At 38.6% G+C, this 18,077-nt stretch overlaps 1 protein-coding gene across 1 annotated transcript in view; it reads left to right on the top strand.

The window, feature by feature from the left end:
* HERC2 (HECT and RLD domain containing E3 ubiquitin protein ligase 2) overlaps positions 1-16,287 on the top strand; it is a 127,478-nt gene extending 111,191 nt beyond the window's left edge. The window contains exons 81-88 of the mRNA XM_042458402.1: positions 513-596; positions 2,871-3,012; positions 7,514-7,708; positions 7,813-7,925; positions 9,100-9,290; positions 10,159-10,264; positions 11,211-11,423; positions 15,492-16,287. Of these exons, the coding sequence (XP_042314336.1) occupies positions 513-596; positions 2,871-3,012; positions 7,514-7,708; positions 7,813-7,925; positions 9,100-9,290; positions 10,159-10,264; positions 11,211-11,423; positions 15,492-15,764 (1,317 nt within the window). The 3' untranslated portion in view covers positions 15,765-16,287. The remainder of the gene's footprint in view (positions 1-512; positions 597-2,870; positions 3,013-7,513; positions 7,709-7,812; positions 7,926-9,099; positions 9,291-10,158; positions 10,265-11,210; positions 11,424-15,491) is intronic.
* Positions 16,288-18,077: the final 1,790 nt, after the last annotated feature.

Below are 18,077 nucleotides of genomic sequence, written 5' to 3' on the forward strand. Positions count from 1 at the left end.
AAACTGCGAACTTCATTCTTCAGGGGTAGTGTGACCCCGTGAAGGATGGGTTGGGAAATCTCCTTCCCCTATCACGAGTACCTCCGTTTTCTCTGGATTCAGCTTGAGTTTGTTTTTCCTCATCCAGCCCATTACTAACTCAAGGCAGGCATTCAGAGGAGAGATGCCATCCTTAGTCACTGCAACAGTCGGAGACATGGAGAAGTGGATTTGGGTGTCATCGGCATATTGATAACACGGGGCCCAATGTCTCCAGATGATCTCTCCCAGCGGTTTCATGTAAATGTTAAAAAGCATGGGGGACAGAATGGTGCCCTGTGGGACACCAGATGTCAGTTCTCTTTTACGAGAACAAGCGTCCCCCAGCATCACCATCTGGAATCTGCCCGAGAGGTAGGAATGGAACTACTGGAGCGCAGTGCCCCCAATACCTAATCCCCTCAGGCGTTCCAGAGTAAATATAACATAGTCACAATTGTGTTCTAAAGGCTTTGTATTCTTCACCTTTTTAGGAGGCAGCATTTAGAAAGGTTGTTCAAGCAACTATGGTGAGAGATCGACAACATGGGCCAGTTGTGGAACTCAACAGAATACAAGTAAGAATACTATGCTGCAAATGCCTGGAATGTGAGACTACTGTCCACTGTTTCATGCTCAAGGACTGGAGAATGACTGCTTGTGATACTAATAACATTCTTTGTCAGTTTCTAACTTGTTCTGATGACCACTGTTGTACATTGATAGATTCCAGGTTATCAGAAAAGCAATGACACACCTATATGGGTATACATTATGCAAGATTTGACATCTGCTCACTTGATATCACATATATGAAAAGTTATACTAATACAACCTAATGAATAGGTTCAGTCTGCCCTAGTGATTCCTGTCAAAGTTGAGATAGGAAAATGCGATGAAAGTTAGACAGGCTTTTCACGAACTGAGCTGTATGTGTGTAGGCTTCTTCAAAAATGTCCAATAGATTTGAGACATGATGTACAGATTGTGGCAGGTCTGTAGTCTTGATCCTCCACTGTGGGCAGAACATATGGACACCTGTGAAGAATCTGAGTTATTACCAGATTATACATATATGTGCAGTCAGTAGATTAAATTCTAAAATAAGTGAACAGGAGAATGGAAGGATTACTTTTTATTCCTTCCTCTCCATGTAGCTGTCTGCCTTCTGGAAAGTCCTCTAGAAGGCTGGGAGAGGGATCCTTTTGAACAGTATGCAGTGATGGCGAACCTATGGCACGCGTGCCAGAGGTGGCACTCAGAACCCTCTTTGTGGGCACATGTGCCGTCACCCCAGCACAGAGTTTGCCAGAGTTTGTTACTGGAAAGCCAGAGGGACACAGCACTTTGCAATAAATAAGGGGGTTTGGGGTTGCAATTAGGGCACTCGGCCTCTAAAAGGTTCATCATCACTGGTATAGGGCATAGGTGTCTATTATGCACTGTTTGGCATGATCCTTCCCTTCCCAGTATTCTATGTACCCCATCCAACATTATTTAGGCTTTTGGCTACAGGAAAATTGCAGGAAGCTTCCTTCCTATGAACATATTCTGCTTGTTTGTCTTACGATCAAAACCATATGTTCTAAATTTCATGATAATTCTGAGGGGGGTATTTTTATGTTTGATAGATTTGGAGGAAGGAGTTGAAACTTAAGATGGGTTTCCTCTCTCCCCTTTTCAAAACGTCTAATATTCTATATCTAGTGTCATTTGTTTCTGTCATTTTTTTTAAATATCGCTGATTTTTGAAAGGAAATGAATTCACCAGGGGGGAAGTCAATGAGGGTCATTTCTTTGAGAGCCAGAAGTGCATTTGTGTATGTGTACAGGAAGCACTCTTGCTAGAGTGTTAAATGAATTACGGAGAGAGTGCTGTATCACATTTGTGTACTTTTTATTCTCTCACATGATTTTTGTCTGCCTTTGCTTATATAACTTAAAGCATTTCAGAATGGCCTTAAGTACAATTAAGGTCCAGGAAATAACTTTTGGGCATCACATGTGGTCACATTGGTGAAGGAAGTGGTTATTATAGGAACTTCCATTGACGTGGAAGAGTTTAATGTCAAGCCCCAGGCAAGATACGGCTGTTAAAGAGAATTCTTTTTCTCTAAAGGCTGAGTGTAAAATATTGCTTCATTACGTAGAGTAAAACTTGCAAAGGCAGCTTAAAAAATTATAATATAGTTGATATTTCATGACACAAGTATGAGAGTAATGATTATATGTTCTGGAAACATTATGAAGCATATATTTAAATGTCAACACTGTGTCTATATACAGCCTATCACAATGTTTAAGTTTTGTAAGATTTACTGTGGAAATCAGAGCACTAAGCAGATGTGGAAAAGTATGAATATTTAAGGAACTTCATAATACACTGATGTTGATTTGTCAGTACTATCTACTGTAGTTGTGAGTATTTAGTACTATTTGCTCTGTCTAGTGACACCCATGCATCTCAGGCAGGAGGGTTTCTCTGTTCCATATACCTCAGTCATCTTTTTAGGGGTAAACATTTGGGAGCTGGCCCTGGGTCCAAATGTAAAATGGGTCAAGGGATGGATGCTGCAGAACTGAAAGAACAATTTCTGTGCTTTCTTAAACATCAGTTTAAGATTGTCACCCTATCCTCTCATTATCTCCATTAGATCATTACTTCCTCCATGTGGGTTCTTACAGTGTGTGCACACCTTCAAAAATTCCTGCTGACATTAATTGCTAGGCTCACTCAATTGAGCACCTATTTCTTCATACTAAAAATATTCCAATATTACTCATTAAGTTATAAGTTTAACAGCCTGCTAGGCTTTGCATTGTGAGACATTTTGCTTATTTTTCATTGTTAGGTAAAGCGTTCCAGAAGCAAAGGAGGATTGGCTGGTCCAGATGGCACAAAATCTGTTTTTGGACAAATGTGTGCTAAAATGTACTCATTTAGCCCAGACAGTCTCCTCTTGCCCCATCGTGTTTGGAAAGTCAAATTTGTTGGTAAGGTTTTTATTTTGACATGTCTAGTAATTTTATCTTTCTTTTTGACTGTATGCATTGTAATAAAATACAAAGAAGAAAAGTTAAGTGGCAAAACTTAACCAGTTAATTTACTTAGGGAATCATTCCAGAGTTGCCGTTTTTGAATACTTTAAAAAAGAGTATTATGAATCATGCTTACAACTCGAATATGGCTCATAATGAAGCCTCCTACTCCAGTTATACTAGATATAGTCAGTTGATTAGTACTTTAGCTTGTGCTAATGAAAAAGCTAAATTTAATTTCAGATTAAATCTAGAATATTCTGAGATAACAGAAGGAGCCATCCATGAATGGGTTAATTTCTGTTGCTCCCAAGGTTAGGCAAGATATCTTGTTATCTAAAAAGAAATTCTGTTGATTTTCATCTCCACTTACTTCATTTCTTCTTCTTGCCTTGCCCAGGAAAGGTTGTGTAACCCTCTCCTCCTCTTTTGCAGGCTTTATTTCTTTTATTTAAATTTATCTTTTTTCATCTATCACCTTCCTCAATCCTATGCTGTTTTTAAGAAATAGCTCTTAGCCTTTCATTTTCCCTATTAGTTTTCTCCCTCATTAGTTTCCCCCTCCTTTTCTATTGCTTTCTGTCCCCCTCATGTCTCTTTCTCAAATGCATCCTCGGGATGGGTAAAGTTAAAACCAAGTCCACCAAACCTAGATACGTTTCTTGGAGCTTTCCTACCCCAAGATAAGTCCATTTAGCCTGGGACATGTGTGCAGTCTTACCTGCCTTCCCTGGGAGCCCTAAAGGCATATTCACAAAAGCACCCTCTATGGCAATGTCTGCCTCCTCTGGAGCTACCTATGCTAATGAAGCTGCTGCATCAGTTTATATTGAAGTGGATCCTCCTTGTGCCTCTGACTGTATAATGGTTGAGGTGCTGGAGTAAGTTTTGTTCAACAACAGTTAGAAAGAGAGGACGTAGCCTTCAAGGAGACTACTGATTATGAATTTTCAGAGGGATTGTGGAAGAGGAGGAGGATGCTGACCTTAACAAGAATACTTCCCCTTTAACTCCACCAAATCATCGCCATGGCAGCTGCACCCCAGTTTCTTCTGCACCACTTTTCAGTCCAGAAAGAGCATGTGCATATGTTGTAGACTGTTTTTGACCAGAGTACATGGCTTCGGAAGATTTCCTTTGTGGTGGCAGAGGAGGTGAAAATAATGAACCAACCTCCTCCCACTAGTCATGATGCTTCTAAAAGACCAAGACCTAGTCCTCCTCTCCCCCCATGTAGAAGAATTGCTGGCAAACAGGCTGCACTGTGAGCAGTCTTCTTACACGTGCTCATGAGAATTGATGAGGACTCAGTCTCTTTACCTGGAGCTAGCACTCAATACGCCCAGGCTATTCAGGGCTTAGATGTCACTTCTCTCTATACAACATTAGTGAGAAAACCATCTGATTTAGGAGAGGAGGAATGATCAGACACTGGGGAACAAGAACAACCAACATGGGAAAGATAATTCAGTTTAGGGTTGGTTTGTTTTTTGTTCCTCTCATATGTAAAGCAGTCAAAGCCCTTAGGTTGCATGAGCCTGATTCTATCTCCAACACTAGTCCTATGCCTACTAACACCTCATGGGACAGGAATGTTTCCTAAACCTAAAACCTCCACTCAAGCTGCTCCACTTCCTCTTGATTTTAAATATCTTATTAAATCAGAATGGGATTTATCTATGTAGGGTAGTAATGCTGTCAATACAGCTGAAAACTTATACACCCAGCATCTTGAGGCCATGAAATTCCTTAAAATCCCACTTACAGATGGCTCTGTTTCAGCTCACCTCGTGGGTGCTCTTGCACCCAAACAAGGAGATTCTTCTCTTAAGGTTCCAAATGAAAAGATCTCTTAAATACTAACATGAGGCATCAAAGCTCTCTGTCCAGGCCTCATCTACAGCCTCCCTGAGAGCAGCCATGCTCTGGGTTCAGGATATTTTCACCAACAAGGAGATCATAATTCCTACACAGGTCATTTCTGGAGGTCTACGAATCCTTAGCTTCATAGCAGATGCCACTAGAGACATAATAATAATAATAATAATAATAATAATAATATGATTTATTTATTTGCCGCCCAATCACTGGGAATCTGGGCGGGTTACAACAGAGGGGCTAACAGAGCCTGCCCTCAGGCTTACAATCTAAAAAGACACGACACAAAAGGAGAAGGGAATGGTGGGGGGGGATCAGTTCCAGCATTCTTCTCTCCCTCTGAGGCCTGGACCAAGGCAGATGGACTGGAGGGAGGGCTCTTTTTCTTAATTGAAGCCAGGCCCGATGGCGTTGGGCCTGTCCTTTCATTCCCTCTAAGGCTAGAAGATGACAGTTGGAAGGAGGGAGGGGATGGCTCTTCCTCTTCAGGCCCGATGGTGTTGGGCCTGTCCTATCATTCCCTCCCAGGCCAGAAGGAGAGAGGGGAATTTTTCCCCCCCAGATTGCCCCATTTCTGTCTCCACAGTAGCGAGAAGATCAGTCTGGCTCAAGCATTGGAATGCTGATATGCACTCCAGAGCCAATCTAGCTTAATCACCATTGCTGGTAGTTTGGTTTTTGAGGAAGATGCCCTTAAAAATATCCCCATAGAAACCAAAATTAAGAAGAAAGCTATACTTTCTCTGCAAAAGAAGGAAGTAAAGTAACTGTTTAAGCACCCTTCTCAGTCTTTTTATCCTTTTCATCCTATCTCTCACTCTAGAGATATTAAAGTACAATAACATCAAAAATCCACAAAACAGTAAAACCTTTATTTGGGAAACCAAAATGCACAATATACACGTTGCAAGCTTTCAAAGCTCCATTGGCTTCTTCACCAGGCAAATGTGTTAAAAATCATACTGGGGAGGATGTCAAGATGCAGTTGTTGTCCTCAGTTCAGATGGTATGGAGAGGTATTCATCCTGGCAGGTTCCTCATCCTTCTGGCTATGTGGATACTGGGAGATCCAGTATGTTTTGACTCCTTTGTGAGGCTACAAGCCCCTTTTGTTAGGCAGAGAACTGAATTTCTCAGGAAGCCTCCATGGTTTTGCATCAGGACAACTTTTAAGTGTTTTTAAGGTAAAACATGCCAATTCGGTCCCGTTTTTCCCCCCACGTTTGTTGGAGATGAAAACCTCAAATAGTCTCACTCCATTGGCTTTTTCTTTAGAAGTCCAGGAAATAAACTTTAAATCCCGTTACCACTGTTTTGTGGATTTTGATGTTATTGGATTTTCCTATATGGCCAACACAGCTACCCCTGGATATGTTTTGTGGATGTGAAGATACTGCATTTTTGCTACAACAGGGGAATCCTAAAGATTTCTATAAAGACCCTGTTTCTGGTTGCAGTCACTTCAGTCAGAAGGGTTTCCAAGCTTGCTGCAAATATTATGTTGACACAGTGTCTTTATCCAGCCTTGCCAGATGACAAGACCTAAATTCTTTAACTGTTTAAAATAAATGATAGCCCTGTTTAAATACTTGATGGGATGTCATATTGAGGAAGGAGCTAACTTGTTTTCTGCTGCTCCAGAGACGAGGACTCGGAGCAATGGATGCAAGCTACAGGAAAAGAGATTGCAGCTCAACATTAGGAGGAACTTCCTGACAGTAAGGGCTGTTCGACAGTGGAACACACTACCTTGGAAAGTAGTGGAGTCTCCTTCCTTGGAGGTCTTTAAACAGAGACTGGATGGCCATCTGTCAGGGATGCTTTGATTGAGATTTCCTGCTTGTCAGGGGGTTGGACTGGATGGCCCTTGCGGTCTCTTCCAACTCTATGATTCTATGATTAACTGGATGTGTGGAGTCTTTTCTATACTATTCAGTGCTGTGTCTGGCCTTGTGAAGGAACTGAAGCAAGAAGAGATGAGAATCAATAGAGGTTCTTTTTATATAACACATTATCTTGCCCAGCCTGGATGGGGGCAGGAGTTAACCCATTTATGGATAGCTCCTTCTCCTTGGCAAGATTTCACTATAAGTCCTCCAGTGTGCCAATCTCATTTAAAGCTATATTAGTACTCTGAACTATGAAACAAGTTATTGTAAAGCTTCACTTATATAACTTTCTTTAATACATCATTTTGCTAGATGTTATCTCTTTTCCTGGTATTTAATTGACTCAGGCTGTACAAAGCATTGCGCTTAATGGTTATGACATTTGAAAGATAAACATCTCCGGGACCTTAATTGTGATTAAAGGAACACGTGTTGTCTCTGAATGTCTGTTTCTATAGCCCGTGACTGTATATTGGGAGGTCTAATGCATTTTTAATGACAATTAAATATTTTGAAATAGGTGACCTGTTGTGCCCCTTGGTAGTGGTGATGAAAATAAGCATATTCAACAACTGCTCATTTTCACTGCATTTATTAATACTTTTTATACACATGTCTCCAAGTAGCTTTTAAACGACTTCACTATTAACATTGATGTCCCCACAAAATACTGTTTTCCTTCTCCTTAGGTGAATCTGTGGATGACTGTGGTGGAGGTTACAGTGAATCAATAGCAGAAATGTGTGAGGAACTTCAAAATGGTCTGACGCCACTTTTGATTGTCACTCCCAATGGAAGGGATGAATCAGGAGCAAACAGAGACTGCTTTCTTTTAAACCCTGCGGCAAAGTCTTTGTTGCACATGAATATGTTTCGCTTCCTTGGTAATTTTCACATAACAGCATTGCTTTAATATTTGTGCAGAATTTTCATTATACAATACATACAAACCCATAATCTTTCCCTCTTTTTAAAAATAATTTCCCAGGGGTTTTGCTGGGGATTGCTATTCGGACTGGAAGCCCGTTAAGCCTTAATTTGGCAGAACCTGTATGGAAACAGTTGGCAGGAATGAACTTAACAATTGCTGATCTCAGTGAGGTAAGCATAAACTTATGTTCGTTTAATTTAACAGCTTGCTTGGTTAGCACTGCTCTTAGGAGGCTATGCTTATTATGAGAAAAACAGTCTGAATCCAACTGGTTAAGCTGTTGCTTTCTACCTGTTGTAAGGAAAATGTGAAGCGGTGGGCTGTGTTTGTGTTTAAAGCACATTTTAAAAGATGTATCCACATTGTGCATAAAAGCACACTGTTAAGCATGTCTACTTGGAAATAAGCAGAGCTTACTTCAGGCAGATACAAATAACAGGTGGATTATATTGTAGTCCCCTGACTGATTTTGCAGGGTCTTACCCCTACCTCACCCCCACCCCCCACTCCTGCCTAGGAGTGGGAAGCATTGAAAAGCAGCTAATGGCTGCTTCTGGGGTATAATTTCTTCTTCAAAAAAGCACATCCAACCAATTTTTTAAAAAATAAAAATAAAAATGGATGCTACAAAATTGATTTCAGCTGGTAGTGGGGAGAGCTGCAACAGGACCAGGCTATGTTGAATTAATTCTTGAACACTAGGAGCTTGTTTGCTTTGCCCTTGATTTAAAGGAACATATTCTCCAACAAATGTCTTGCTGGTTGTAATTCACATTTGTCAACTTGTTTTACCCTTAATTAGTAACCTTAAATAAGTGTGGTGTGGTAGGGATATAATTTTTGTATTTTTGCCCAGATCAGGGCTTAGTCAACATTTGCAATCTGAGTTTGTTAATTCTAGGTGGTTCTACCATTGGTGGCTTTCTGTTTAAGGAAGGTGCTAGTTTGCTGAGTGGACTAGATGTTCCTTGTGAAATATTCATGTTGCCATCCCTTTTCCTGTATATATTTTCTCCTGCTATTATGCTTTGATATGATTATACTAAAGCAATTTTGGGCTACAAAAGGTGTACGTATATATTTATATAAATTTTATGTACATGATGACAGTTCTTTTTCTAATTCAATCCAGAGTTTCCATTTGACACACACAGACCTTCAGTTTTTCAAAACAGATCTTTAGGTAGTTTTAAGAAGCAATATACTTCCTCCTACCATAGGCATACATAGATATTTACTTGCAGAACTCTCATACTATCAATGAATTGTTTTCATACCTTCCATGTTGGATATAAAACTATTCTGTGAAAAAGGGCTTACATGCGTTTGTTTTATGTTTCAAAGGTCGATAAGGATTTTATTCCTGGACTTATGTACATCCGAGACAATGAGGCTACTTCTGAAGAATTTGAAGCCATGAGCCTGCCTTTTACAGTGCCAAATGCCAGTGGCCAAGATATTCAACTTAGTTCCAAATACACCCATATTACACTAGATAATCGAGCTGAATATGTGAGGCTGGCAATAAACTACAGGTTCGTGGAATGCTAGTATTTTAGTTACAGTACTGTCCTATTGACATTAAAAATATACGGCTTTGCCTTAGTTTCAGGAGTTTCTACCAAAAAAAAGTTACTATTGCTCTCCCGTTGACTCCATTTGTGTCAAAAAGGCATCTGAATATTAGATAATAAAGAGAAAGTGGAGTGGAACTCATCAGACAGTTGGTGCGTGGTTGCTGGGAACTAGCGTATGACTTAGTTTCCTGTCCTTGAACTGGATGGGCAACTGTGGCCTTGCAGAGGTTATTAGCATGCATCTTCCATCATCCCTGGCTAACATAGGCAATGGTCAAGGATTGTACAGTGGTCCCTTGCTATCTGTGGGGGATCCATTCTGGACCACCCCACCTCCCCCTCCGGCAGATAGTAAAAAATGTGGGACCTTAAGTCCTGTTCTTTTCAGTGTGTGGGTGTGTGTGTGTGTGTGTGTGTGTGTGTGTGTGTGTTTGTACATTCATGCAAGCAAATGCGACCGAGTGTGCACACGCCCATTGAAAAAGATGGGCTTGTCATTCACGGAGCCTCAGATCCATGGATGGCAAGTTCACAGTTGGCGTGGGCACACTGTATTCTGTATCATAATTATATTCTGTTTGCCTTGTTCATTTCAAACTGTTTGAAGGAGGAAAGCCCCTCCATTATCCTTTGCCTTATCTCCAGAGCCTTGAGCATGTATAAAATACTGTTGGGATTATAGTCTAGTATGATGGTTTTCACCAGAATTTTTAAAGGACATTTTGAAGGAAAGACAAAAGACCTCTGTATTTCTCCTACCGATCTGTATTATTGCCAGACATATCAGTGGTGTTCTTTTCACTAACAAATGGGTGTCTTTTGGCAGACTTCATGAATTTGATGAGCAAGTTGCTGCAGTTCGAGAAGGGATGGCCCGCGTTGTCCCTGTTCCTCTTCTTTCACTTTTCACAGGATTTGAACTGGAAACAATGGTGCGTAGAAAGGAGCTACTGTCTCTGTTGGTTACCTAAGGAGAAATCTAGCCATATATTTTATATGAGCATGCATTTGAAACTTTTCTAACTGCTTATTTGATAACCCCTACAGTAGGTTGTGCCTCATTATTAGTCAAAGGTTAAGATTGCTGTAAATTATATAATTGACTTATCAAAAAGTACTAAAAGGGATGCTTTATGCCTAAAAATAAAAAAATAAATTTGGGACCAAGCCATTCACAAAGTGCAACTATCAGTTGCTGCTACAGAGCCCTACCTCCCGCCCGCCTCCACATTTCCTACATTTTGTTGTTGACATTGATTTAATTGGCAGAACTCAAGAGCAGGGTTTTAATCCCTGCTTGGCCACCTAAACCCACTGGGTGACCTTGAGCAAGTCGCAGTCTCTCAGCCTCGGGATGCCAATGGCAAACCTCCTCTGAAGAAATCTACCAAGAAAACTATGATACTTTCATTTTGGGGTCACTATAAATCAGAAATGATTTGAAGGCAAACAACACAGACACACATACATTGCCACTCGATGTACACAAGATACTCTACACCATGAAAGGGCAAAAATGGCACAGAAGTGGAGTAAACAAAAATAATATCAAGTCAAAACATTTCAGAAGCTGAACTATTTGATACTTTCCATAAAAACATTTTTCAATAATTAAAAAAAATCACCATGAAATTTTGTAGCATCCTTCTGGGATCCTGGTTCTGTCTGAAAACAATGCTGTTAGTTTCTTTTTTTCAAAGTCTGCAAAAAAAAAAAGTCTGAAAAATTTGAAATCCAAAAGACTCCTGATCCCAAGCATTTTGGGTAAGGCAGACTCAACTTGTAGTAATATTTTTATTATTGGTAAATATCTTAAGTGCAGTAGAAGCAAAAAATCACTCGTGACATTCCTTCTTCTGTCTTCCCTTCCCTCCTCAGGTGTGCGGGAGTCCAGATATTCCTCTTCATCTTCTGAAATCTGTGGCCACATATAAAGGGATTGAGCCTACAGCTTCCCTTATACAATGGTTCTGGGAAGTAATGGAATCCTTCTCCAACACGGAACGTTCTCTTTTTCTGCGCTTTGTATGGGGCAGGACCAGGCTTCCTAGAACAATTGCAGATTTCAGAGGCAGGGACTTTGTCATCCAGGTAAGATTTTTTAAATGTTTTAAAAAAAATTATTAAAAGATTATACAAAAATCAGAACAGTAAAGGATGGCTAAAAGCCTACAAAATTTTACAATTATAAAATAAACTTTCAAAACTTTCAAAAGCATCACACATATATAGTCCTATAAAATTTTAGTTGTTTGAAATAGATCGGACCATAGTGACCACTGGCAAATTGGAGGGTGGACAATTATAAAATGTGTATTAACAAAATCAATAAAGGGAAGCCATTTTTCATAGAAGAAGTCTTAGTTTTGTTGTTTTAAATTTCATTTCATTTTATCTGATAATGGCTTCTCTGTTAGCCATTGGTCCCAGACTCTTTTCCACCAATTACTGTATCTAGGGACACAAGTCCTGTCTTCCAAGATTTGGCCACTTCAAGTCAAGCTGCTGTCAAAAATAAAGTAATCTGCATTCTGTGTCTTAAAAATTTATTGCCCTTAGTGTAAATTGAAAGTAACAAAAGAGCTGGGAAAAGCTGATTTTTTTTGTTTTGTAATTAAAGAAATCTGATTGAGCACTTTCATGCCAAACAAAATTAATTTGGGGGCAATTGATCCACATATGGTTGTATGTCCCTGGAACTGGGTATCCTCTCCAGCATAAAGGGGACATAGAATTTAGCATCCGTGATAGTCAGAGAGGGGTCATGTACCATTTGTGGACAAGCTTTTAAAAATTCTGTCTGGTCAGGGCTGATCTTGATTTCAACAAAGGAGATTACCAGATAGCAGCCGATTCAGATATTAAAATATTCAATTCACTTTCCAAGCTTATTTTGGCACTACTAGTGCCTTGATATGTATCAATCAAGATATATTAGTATATACAAGAAACTGAACCCTTAGCATTTCCAGAAGGATCACTGAATAGCATTTCGAAGGGGGTCACAGTTCTTAACGTTTCCCCCTTCTGAAGTAAGCTAGAGGAGAATGTTTTAATTTGATTGATTTGATGGCATGAAATTAACAGTGGATCTAGAGTTGATATCAAATCCTCAGTCAACCTGGATTTACCTTTTGTGAAAAGATCTTTAATTTGGTAAATCCCTCTTTCTTCTCAACCTTTATATTGAAAGATTTTATCTGGGTGGAAAAAGTTTGAATGGATAAGAACAGATATAGAGGAGACAAGTCTGGAGAAACAATATATTTCCATTTATGCCAAATCTCAATGGTGGTTTTGAGCCATGGATTGTTTAAGTATCTAATCTCCTTTCCTGAAAGTTTTTTTTTGAAGAATATACTATGCAATGTGTAAAAATATACATTAAGTTCCATATTGACCCAGGGATGTTAGTACTTTTTTTCATTAAAGGAACTACTTAGGATAATTGGAAAGCTGCAAAATCAATCTGGCTACCCCCCCCCTCCCATTTTAGTTGGGAAGTGCTTGACAGACTGATGAAAATGGGGTTGTTTATTATTAAAAATATAAGAATTGATCAATATTTGCCATTTTTTAAAATTGCAGTATAGAAGGGACCATAGAAATCACTTGGAATATAAAAAAGAGATGGGGGACAAGGAACATTTACACCAAGGCAATTCTCCCTAGCATAAAAGGATGTAGATGTTTCCACCTTCTTAACTTTGCAGTAATCCATCTAGTAACATTTTTCTAGTTTCATAATATAAGCTGATTAATATCTTTAGTCAAATATACACGTAGATATATAAAGCCTGATGGATATAGTTGTAGGTTTGTTAATTGTTGCAGTGGATTCTGCTCACTAATAGAAGTATTAAAGCACAGAAGTTTTGATTTCATATAATTGATTCACAGGCCTGCAAAACAATCAAGGGAGTTCAGGATGACCTTTAATTCTATAAAAGATCTATAAGCTTGTTCTAAAAAAAGTAAGATGTCATCTGCAAATAAGTTTAACTTGTGAATTTGTCCTGCAATGTTTGGGCCATGAATGTTGAGATTGCATCAGATAAGATTAGCCAAAGGTTCAGTGGTATGGCAAAAAGAAGTGGCGAAAGAGGGCAACCTAATTTTGTCCCTTTCGGTATAGAGATGGAATTTGAAGTCACCTTATTAACCATAATAGTTGCTTGTGAGCCGTTATATAAAGATTTCAATACTTTGATAAAATGTGAGCCAAAATTCATTTCCTGAAGCACTCCAAACAGGTATTGCCAATTCAAGTGATCAAACACTTTCAGTATATCAAGAGACATCGTTGCCAAAGGGGTCTCTGAATAGGAAGCATAATAGATGACATTCAGTGCTCTATGAATGGCATTAGATATTTTTTGAGTTGGCGTAAAACCTATTTGATCTTTGTCAATTTATTCTGTAATGAAGGTATTTATTCTATGGGCTAGTATAGCTGTGAACAGTTTTGCATCCTGGGTAAAGTGAAATCAGTCTAAACACTGAGACAAGTAGGCTGGGATCTTTGGTCTTGGGCATTGGGATGATTCTAGAGGTACGCCAAGTCTGAGGGCATAAACCTTGACTAAGGACTTCATTAAACAATTTTAGTAGATGAGGAGATAAATCTTTGTAAAATAACATATAAAATTATCCTGAAAAACCATTTGGCTCTGGTTTTTCCCCACTTTTAAGGACTGAATTTCCTGTTAAGTTCTAGTTCCGAAATAGGTTTGTTTAATAAAGCTGCATGAGAGTCTGACATTTTTTAAAAATGAATTTGTTTAAGAAAGATGTCCATATTATCTCAGGAAATTATTTCCTTAGTTAGAGAGAAGAATAAAAAGTCTGAAATTACTTCAGGATATTGTTAGGTGAAGTTTTTAGATCTCCGTCTGGTGTTTTTAATAGCTGAGATCACTCTACAATCTAGCTTTCACTTTGCCATTCTGACAAGTAATTTTTAGTTTTTATTATTATCCAGGTAAGAATTGAAGAGCTGCAAGATAATAGTATCTCATGACAGTTTTGAATTAATTTCCAGTTAGCATATGATGTAATTATATTGTGCAGCCTACTGTTTCATTTTTGAGGAAAGGACTCTATGTCTAGTAGAAAATGTTCAACATACACAGCTGAAGGCTGTTACGTTTTCTTCTCTGTGTTTGCAGCTCTGGAGGTACTGTTGCCATAAATGCAGTTTTCCTTTTTCCTTACAGTTTGATGTAGTCAAGAATGTACTAGCTTGTTCCAAAATGATTGTACAATGCATGACTTGTGACTGCAGTATTAAAGGACTTTTCTTGATCTTATGATTTTTCTACTGAATAGGTGACTTGTGCTTTCATTGAGAAACAGTAGCCTACTTTGAATAGAAATAAAAAATAAATATTATCTTTAAGGATTATTTCTTCCAGTGTTAAAAGCTTGAGCAAGCTAACAAAAAGACTGTAAGGTAATTCAGGCAAGAAAACACTTAAAACAAGAAATGAGGTGTAGCATTTCCAATGATCTTTTAAAAGGATTGTTTAATATGTACTGTACACACTCATGTATAAGTCTAGAAATTTAGGTCACAAAATGGACCCCAAAAACCTGCGTCGACTTATCCACGGGTCAATGTAAGTAGTGTATCTTAATTCTTATTTAAAAGACGAAACCATCTCCTGGTGAAAAGCAGGAGTACAGTATGTGAAGCACTGACCCCCTCTACTCTCTCATCCATCCAGCCTTAAGAGTAAGCACAAACAGTTATGTTTGCTGTACTTTTGTAAGTTCTTTGACATTGTTTTGCTTTGCTTCGTCCTTTAGATCCTTTGCTATATGCCCCTAAAGTTTACCCTCAATCTTTCCATGGGTCATAGCAAAATCCTTATTTTTGGCCCTGAAACTTGCCCTCGACTTACACATGAGGTCGACTTATAGTCAAGTATATACGGTATTATATGTACAGCAACTGCAGATACTATTTTACTTGGAGGAGTGAAAAGGTGAAGGCTGCAGTCCCTTACCAACACAACTAGGAACAAGCTCCACTGAACTCAGTGTGGCTTAAATTCTGTTTTGTTTGTGCAGTAAAGCATATGGTATGATATGTAATAATGATGTTTCCGTTTGGTGGTTCAGTGTGGTTAAAACATTCTTTCTTTTTTGACTTGACAGGTTCTAGATAAATACAATCCTCCAGATCACTTCCTTCCTGAGTCATATACATGCTTCTTTCTGCTGAAACTGCCCAGGTATTCATGCAAACAGGTGCTAGAAGAGAAATTGAAATATGCCATCCATTTCTGTAAGTCTATAGACACTGATGACTATGCTCGAATAGCACTGACGGGAGAGCCAACTGCTGATGACAGTAGTGATGACTCCGACAATGAAGATGCAGACTCTTTTGCTTCAGATTCTACACAGGATTATTTAACTGGGCACTGAAAGGGAATGTCCCCTTGGCAGCAGTTGATACTGCAAGCACTGAGGCAAGCAGCCACAAAATAGCTTTTGAGCAGAGGACTGCGTAGTGAACAGGATACAAAGGCATGTAACCAGAGAACTACTAATTATTACTCAACGTGGGGAGCTTGCATTATTGTAGGAATAATGACTGATAACTAAAGTAACTTTCTCTAGGGTAATTGGGTGCCATAAATGGGCATTGAACATCTGTTTTAATAGCTGAAGGTCCCCTTCTTTCCCTTTATGCTGCACTGCAGGTAGAAATTTGTGTTTACTGATGTGTTGTAAATGTTTATAAAAATATTAGTAGAGTGGAATTTAAATGATTGAAATCTTTTAAATTGTGGGTGCAATAGATTTTTTTTTCCAAATTAAGTGTTGTGTTCTTTGCATCTTCTTGATTGTATATTGGAACTACTGTGCAATGACTGAATAGTATTATAAATATTTCGATTAACTTTACTAGCTGTTTTGTTTATTAAAATACTTTTTGGAACACTCAGTTATCAGTATTCCTTACATTCATCAATAGATTAGTAACCAACACTTCATTAAGCTCACTCCACCCGCCACTATCTTTATTTTAGCTTCTTTATAAATATATAAATATATATATTATGTACCTTGAATTGATATCCTTCTGTGAATGACAGAATTCTTAACATGGGAAGTATACTGTACAGAACTGTGTCATGTATATGCGAAAACTATAATTTCCCGCTGAATAAAACATCTGACACAAACAGTTTAGAAGGGCTTTTTATGGTGAGCAGTCTTCCAAAGAGTTATGTGCCTTTCCCACCTTTAAGGAAGCACTAAGTATTAAGCAAATGCACTTGTGTAAGGCTTGGACTAATTCCAGATCATTCTTCTTTTAGCTTCCTGGTCAGAGCTCCAAAACCTGTTTGGGGGCTTTAAATATACAATGGAGAGCTTTATCACTTTGATTACTTATTGTTGTGCCTATTTTTTCTAATTTTTTTCTAAAATTGATTGGGGGCCATTGCAGTTTTGATAAACTGCTATTAATGTTCTTTATCTGTACTGTTACTTTTATGAGCTCCTCCCCTTTATTCTAAGTGAGTTGGTCACCTAGGTTTATTTATGTAAAGGACTGATGTGGTGAGGCACCTTTTCTTTTCTATTGTCTTCTAGTTGAGTGGTTTTCAGCCCTTGGCTTTCCTGCTTTTGAATTTTCAGTTTTTGATAACTATTGCCCATGCTGGCTTGGGAATCTGGGACCTGAAGTCCAAAATGTCTGGAGGATCAAAGTTCTAGTTCACTCCATATTTCAACAAAGAACTTGGCAAGCTAGATTTTGTCATAACCTATGAAGGGCTTAAAACATTCAGGTAACGCTTGTTGATGTATCTAAATTTACACTTATTATTTATTATTATTATTATTATTAACCTTTATTTCTGAAGCGCTGTAAATTTATACAGCGCTGTACACCTTTAATAACAGTTCCTCTTAATTTTAAATCTGCAGTTAAGGCACCAGAATATTTTCAGCAATGAAAATTCAAACTGCTGTATTCTTGAAGTGCCCTGTCTTCACCTTTCCAACCATTTTTTTTTATTTTTTTTTGCGTAGGATTGATCAGGATCGATGCTGTTCAGCAGGGGAACATGGCAGTTGTGTTTTACAGTCTCAGTGGAAGGATGGGTGGCATATATTGTATTGCTCTTTCTAGTCACAATGTTGTGGATCTACCAGTGCCATTGTATTCCTGCAAGGTCTGTTCACTAATTGATGTGTATTTATACAGTTAGTACAGGGACATGCCCAAGCAATGAAAACTTTAGCAGCCAGGTTGTGTTGCATAACTGGTTGTGCAAAGAGATTGTATGTATGCACTATCTCTTGAGCTGCCAATTATGCAACAGAGAAATCCAGCACAATTATGCAAGTAGAATTTCGCATTCTACTGCCTTCACATTAGCTAGGGACCCATCTTTCCCACAAATATCAGTTAGCAGCTTAGTATATTTTTCTAATTAATACTGCAGGAGCTAACCAAATGTTAGTTACCAGAGATTCATGGATAATAAGTAAAATACGTTAGGTGATTTGATAATGCAGTAAACTATGCAGTGTTGAAAGTTGCAATATGTACGAGTAATAAAAGGAACTTTTGGAAAGGCCTGGCATGAATGCAGACAGCCTGGCACAGTGTATCAGCTGGGCTGTCACATCCATGGCTGCAGTATTTCTTATCTAGTATTTACTCAAAGAAACACACTCTTGGGTCAATTAGAACTCAGCAGAATTGGAAAGTATAAAGGATCT

The sequence above is a fragment of the Sceloporus undulatus genome, chromosome 3 (genome assembly GCF_019175285.1).
Source record: "Sceloporus undulatus isolate JIND9_A2432 ecotype Alabama chromosome 3, SceUnd_v1.1, whole genome shotgun sequence".
NCBI lineage: Eukaryota > Metazoa > Chordata > Lepidosauria > Squamata > Phrynosomatidae > Sceloporus > Sceloporus undulatus.